The sequence below is a fragment of the Corythoichthys intestinalis genome, chromosome 19, assembly GCF_030265065.1.
Source record: "Corythoichthys intestinalis isolate RoL2023-P3 chromosome 19, ASM3026506v1, whole genome shotgun sequence".
Taxonomy (NCBI): Eukaryota; Metazoa; Chordata; class Actinopteri; order Syngnathiformes; family Syngnathidae; genus Corythoichthys; species Corythoichthys intestinalis.
Genome location: NC_080413.1, coordinates 34,319,527 through 34,325,637, shown reverse-complemented (window position 1 = coordinate 34,325,637; position 6,111 = coordinate 34,319,527). Strand labels below are relative to the sequence as shown.

Here is a 6,111-nt window from a genome sequence, read left to right as displayed (position 1 = left end):
AGGGGACACCGGATGACTAGTGATGAAGAGACTAGTCAACTAGATATTAACATTGAAAAATAGAAATAAAGTAAGACAAGTGGTAGGTACAGTGAGTAAAAGGAGATAGAACTCAGTGGCTGTACTTCCCCCAGCATTATAGCTTCTAGTGCAGCTCAGACTGAACTGTGAGTCTAGTCCGACTTCAACTAGACATTTAAAAAATAAAATTGCCCTCCCCTAATTTTTTCGGAGGGAAATTACATGCAAAGCAATGACCGTCTAAGGTGCTAGTCACATGATCTGTTCGAAAAATAATTTTGACCCATTCGAAATATTTTTTTTTGTTCATTTCATTCATTTTTGTTGCAGTTTTATTGCTTTAGAACTTTTATATAAATAGGAAAGTCAATGTCATGCAATGACACTTTTAGGCCACCAGGGGGGTGCCTGGCCCCCCTGCCCTCCCCCATAAAATCAGCTTATGGCAGAAACTGTTTTTTCAGTCTTGTCTGTGTTTTCCACCACATACAGTTTAACATGTAAAAATTATATAGAAATTTTAACCGAAGGCTTCAGGGGAAAAACATATTTTCATCATTTTAATTTTCGCCTAATAAAAAGACATAGGGGGACGACAGTGACAGACTGTCCCATTTTGTCATCGGGATTCGGGAAGGCGGGTCCTCGAGTCAAAACTTGTTTCTAACTGCTGACGTGTACAACGTGGCCAAACGTCACGAAGGCGTGAGTGTGTCATGAATCCCTTCCAGGTTGTGTTTTACAAACCCGTCTGTCTTCCTGTTACGAGCAGTGCATACTGACAAGTTACGCCACATTCAGGGTAAGTTAAAGACAACGTACTTTGAACACGACGACGATACAACTCTTAAGAATACTTTATCCTCTGTCCCGCTCACAGGCTTTGAAAGAAAGCGATAACGTTTGTGGCAGTCGGCGCGGCGTTAAAAGGAACGGGAAGAAGAGTTTGGGGGAAGTTATTAGAATAAGCACGCGCGACGCTATGAGAGGACTTCCCAGATAATGTGAGCTGCTGCCTCGAGTCCAAAGGTTGCTTTTTTAACCTATCCAAAATGAGGTTTAGGTTGGCTAAAAAGAATCTGCTCGTACTTTTGGGTATTTCCTTTGTCGTTTGGACTCTGTTGGTTTCCACGAGTGTGCTGTCAGTATCAGAGAACAGCACCAGTAATCAGATTGACAAGGGCGCACACTCAAGTGACTTGGTAAAGTTGGACTTCTCTGGGTCGCTGTCAAAACTGACGAAATCTGTCTACAGATCCAATTTTAAGCAGCATGTTTTAAATGCTGAACGCTTTCCTGGCGAACCTCAGCTGGTGCTGGTTGTGCAGGTCCACAACAGACCGGAATACCTCCAACTTCTCATCTACTCTCTGGAGAAAGCAGCGGAGGTCCATAGATTCCTTATCATCTTCAGCCACGACTATTTTTCAGAGGAAATCAACACCATTGTGCAAGGGATCACTTTCTGCAAGGTACTGCAAATTTATTTCCCATTCAGCACTCAGCTGTATCCCAAAGAGTTTCCTGGGCAGGATTCACGGGACTGCCCACGGGACATTGCCAAAGACGAAGCCATTGAATTAGGATGCCTCAATGCAGAGCACCCTGACTCTTATGGCCACTACAGAGAAGCCGACGTTACTCAAACCAAACATCACTGGTGGTGGAAGTTGCACTTTGTGTGGGAGCGAGTGCAGGCAATGCAGGGCTACAGTGGATTTGTAGTATTTCTGGAAGAGGAAAACTACATTTTACCAGACTTTTTTCAATTCTATAAATCAATGATTGAGTTCAGGGAAAACAACTGCCTGGATTGTGATTTTCTATCTTTGGGAAACCATAACGACTTTAAAGACTTCCCCACATTGTCTAACAAGCTATTGACCACTGGGTGGATGTCCGTAAAACACAGCTTAGGCATAGCTATCTCCAGAGAGATGTACTACAAGATGATGGGCTGCAGCAACGACTTCTGCACTTATGATGATTACAATTGGCACTGGACTTTGCAGCATCTTTCTGGTAACTGCATTTCAAAGCCTTTTAAAGTGCTTGTGGCTCAGGGCTCGAGGATTCTTCACACAGGTGAATGCGGGCTGCGCCAGAAGCAAAACTGCAGGCCGGAATGGGCCTCACAGCGGGTCGAGGAGGTGCTTAAGATGGTAAAAGATAGCCTTTTCCCTCCTTCTCTCGTCCTGACTAGTTCTGAAGAACCCAGATCCAAGAAACTTAGAAATAATGGAGGCTGGGGAGATGTCCGAGACCATCGTCTATGCAATAACTATGCAAAACGTCTGTAAGCAGTGCCTTATTTGTCATGTTTTTTTTTTCCCCCTTTGAATGTCTGTGTTGCACATTTTCTGAAATATACATTCACCAGTTAAGACTTTGAAAGTATATAGTTTTTTTTTTTTTTTTTTTTAATAAGGTGCCATTTGTGTCCGCATTATAAATTACGCGGTATTTTCACTTAAGTTGGACTTTACTCATTCCACTTATTTTTGTGTGTGTGTCTGTATTACCTACTATAAGAAATTTAAGGGTACGGGCTCCTAAATTCTATTTTTGTTCGTCCCCAGTGTCACTGTCCACTCTGTTATGTTAGTGTCCCTTTAAGAAAATTCCCTATTTGATTGTAGCTTTGCATGTAATGCAAAAGCAATTTGATGGTCGCTTTGCATGTAATGAGAAAGCAACCATCTATGTTATTATTATTATTTTTTTTTTTTTTGAATGGCATTTCTTCGGGGCACCGCACAGCCCAAACCGTTTGGCCCATTGACACTCTTCCAATACCATAATGACCAGAAATCTTGTGCGACACAGGGAATCTTTTGAATGACCCCTGCCAAAACGCAGGTTTTTGGGGATTTTTGTTTTGTTTTGTTTGTTGTTTTTGTTGTTGTTTTTTTTTCAATGGATTAAAAATGTAGGACTAGATATAATTCACATAAATCATACATCAAAACTTGAACGAAGAATTTGCCAAAAACCTATGATTCCCTCAAAATTGACCCCAAAACCTTCCCATTCGTTTCTAATGGGATGCCATTGCCATGTACGTCGTTCCATTCATTTTTAATGGCCAAAATTTGCCCTTCATTTTCAATGGCAGAAAAATACGGGTGGTTGTCATTTTTTACCAGAAACTTATCATTACAGCCTATTGATATTCAACTGGTGCCCAAGCAAGTCGATGCAACTGACAGCCATGCACGTCCATGCCATTGATAACCATGTACGTCCTTGACAATGACGGCCATGTATATCGATGCCATTGACAGCCATGTATCTTGATTCTATTGACGCCATGTATGTAGGTGCCATTGACGGCCATGTATGTTGATTCTGTTGATGCCAATGTGCTTGGATTCCATTGATAGCCATGTATGTCAAAATATCAACAGAAAATTACCTGATATCAATTGAAAGTGACTATAAATGTATCCAAATCAGTAGGAAGTGACCTGAAATCAGCAGGACATGACCCCTAGGGGTTTGCCTGCGAAAGCAAAGCTACCATCGCAATTTCTTCAGAAATTGCATTTTCTAGTTATTAATGACGTCACTCTCCAGTGGCAGGAAATTCAACTGTGGTAAGCAATTTATTGTTGCAGTTTTACGTGTCCACTCTGTTAAAGCTATATATTAAAGACATTATTTCAACTGAATCATTTCAAAAGGTTAATTTATATAATTATAGTTTTCTCATAAAGTATCTGAAGTCATGTTAGCTCTTATGCTAGCAAAGCTAGGCTGAGGGCTAACTCACTAAATGTCCCCTCTGTCAGTGTCCACTCTGTTACACCAAAATGGCACCTTATTAAAAAAAATAGTTTGTTAACGTTTGGTAGGTTTTTACATTTAAAAAAATTACAAGCACATTAATTGCAGCATATTGTACATAGACTTGGTTGAGCTCTTTTTGTGCATTGCTCATTTGACATACATCACCTATGGTCCGCTGTTGCCAAAGACTTAATGTGTGTATGATGAACTTCATCTGTGATTGGCTACCATCCAGTTCAGGGAAGCAGTATAGGAGATAGGGGGAGTATTATGTCTTACAAGCCATGATTCCCTTGAGTATTTGTTTTCAATGTTTTTCTTTCCATAATTGACCAGCATGTTTTACACAAGTATGACATGTCTTGCACTGCTTCATTGATTTTTTGTGTGTGTGTGTGTATGTATGTGCTTTTAATGGTACAATTCCAAGAGGAGTTATAAGGGCACACATTGAAATGTTAAACTGATGCACATAAGTCAAATTTAGTTTCTGAATACAGTGTAGATCCTGTGCCAGCAGACTGTAGTCCAGGTTATTCACTGGACCCAATGCCCTCCATGTTTGTTCCCTTCTGTGACAATCACTGATTGCAACAATGTGAGCAAGTGTTATTGATTTTTACGTTACTCGGTGTTTACACTAAAAACAGGAAAGACATGTACTTGTGGAACCTTGTCCTAAAAGCTACATTTGTGATTGAAAAACAAAATGAGAATGCATTCATGCCAAAGTAAAACTGAGAAGTTAACATGTTCATATCAATCATGACCAAAAGTGCCTTTAGTTTTTTGTGCCTCAGGCAGCCCGTTATCAACAAAGCACTTTGTATTAGCCATAAATTAGAAGAAGGGGATGAATGCAATTTTGAATTAACAGTGACATATTGTTTGTGATGCAGTCAGAAACCCAAGATGGCGCAGTAATGGAGCATTTTGAGATTCATTTGAGACTCAAATTATTGTCATTCCTGACAACATTATACCACACATACTGTCAATCACTGTGTATGACATTAATCATTCATGTGATGATAATGTGACTTTTATTTTTTTTCTTGGCCGAATTCCGAACATTAATTTTAGTAGACGATTGTTGATCTTTTTTCACTAAACGGAGTGTTGTAGATTTCCTTTTTAGTCTGTGATTAAAAACATTCTGTTCATGAGGATTGACTGAGTACCTGTGTTTAAAATGCAGTAATCGTTTCAATTTTAATACTGTTGTTCTTTAAAATTATGACATTTCTGTGTGAAAAGACATTTTATGGAAAACTTAAGTTCCTGTTGATTGTTCCCATATTCAAACTTTTTGTTCTCCTGAGTGCACCCCCACCAATCTAGTGTGAAATTACACAACCAAGTTTCGTTTGCTATTTCCAAAAATGTCTTTGTTGATCAAGTCTGGAATTTTGCCCTGCTGTGAGGTAACAGTGTGGACAGTTCACATAAGAACCCATAACTGTACACAGAGTTCATGTTCCTCAAAGGCTGATTCTGGTAACAGAAAAGATGCCATTTTTGGAGAATTCTGTAGCTTCACTGTGCTGTATGGTAATCACCTTTGGGTCACTTCCTGTTGATTTTGGGGTGAATTCCTATTGATATCAGGCCACAATTTTTGGCTGAAGACTGAGAATATGGAGACCCATATTTCAATAAATCTGTTAACTGTTTTATAAATATCACTATGAAAGTGCGATATCTTCATTAAATATATTAATTCCAGGACTATTAATGAAAATGAAATTAATAAAAGACTATAAAAATAATTATGGTAAAAATTAAAACGACTGTACAGCTCCAGTAGGTTGTACAAACCATAGATATCATATACAAGGCTAGATGTCTATAGGTTGAGTCTGCTGTTTAAGTAACTCGGCCATCTTCCATCGGTGATCTCTAGCCAGGAAATAATGGGACTGTTATACGCTACTGTTGACAGATTTACAAACAGTTTGATATATCAAACCGTATCAACGTGCCTATAAAAAATTGAGCAATGTATGGATATATATATTATATATAATATAGATACATACATCCATACATGTACTGTACAAGTATGCAAATACATATTTTCGTCTTCTATTAAATTGTGCTCACGAAGAAATATAGAACATTTTGCTGGCCTAAGGAGAGTATGCTGTACTGTACATGAGTGACTCCGAGTCTTCTATTAAATTGTGCTCACGAAGAAATATAGAAAATTTTGCTGGCCTAAGGAGAGTATGCTGTACTGTACATGAGTGACTCCGATGTAAAATGGCCGACGTGGAACAACGCCCGTTTCCTTTGGCTCAC

The 6,111-nt window shown here is 39.1% G+C and overlaps 1 protein-coding gene across 1 annotated transcript; it reads left to right on the top strand.

The window, feature by feature from the left end:
* Window positions 1-704: 704 nt before the first annotated feature.
* On the top strand, window positions 705-5,545 carry si:ch73-91k6.2 (alpha-1,6-mannosyl-glycoprotein 2-beta-N-acetylglucosaminyltransferase). The gene is made up of 2 exons (XM_057822095.1): window positions 705-823; window positions 902-5,545. The coding sequence occupies exon 2, from the start codon at window positions 1,074-1,076 to the stop codon at window positions 2,319-2,321; it is 1,248 nt and encodes a 415-aa protein (XP_057678078.1). The 5' UTR covers window positions 705-823; window positions 902-1,073; the 3' UTR covers window positions 2,322-5,545.
* The last annotated feature ends 566 nt before the right edge of the window (window positions 5,546-6,111 follow it).

What these genes read in the sequence shown, in the direction of transcription:
- si:ch73-91k6.2 (XM_057822095.1), top strand. Translation starts at nt 1,074, where the DNA reads ATGAGGTTTAGGTTGGCTAAAAAGAATCTGCTCGTACTTTTGGGTATT.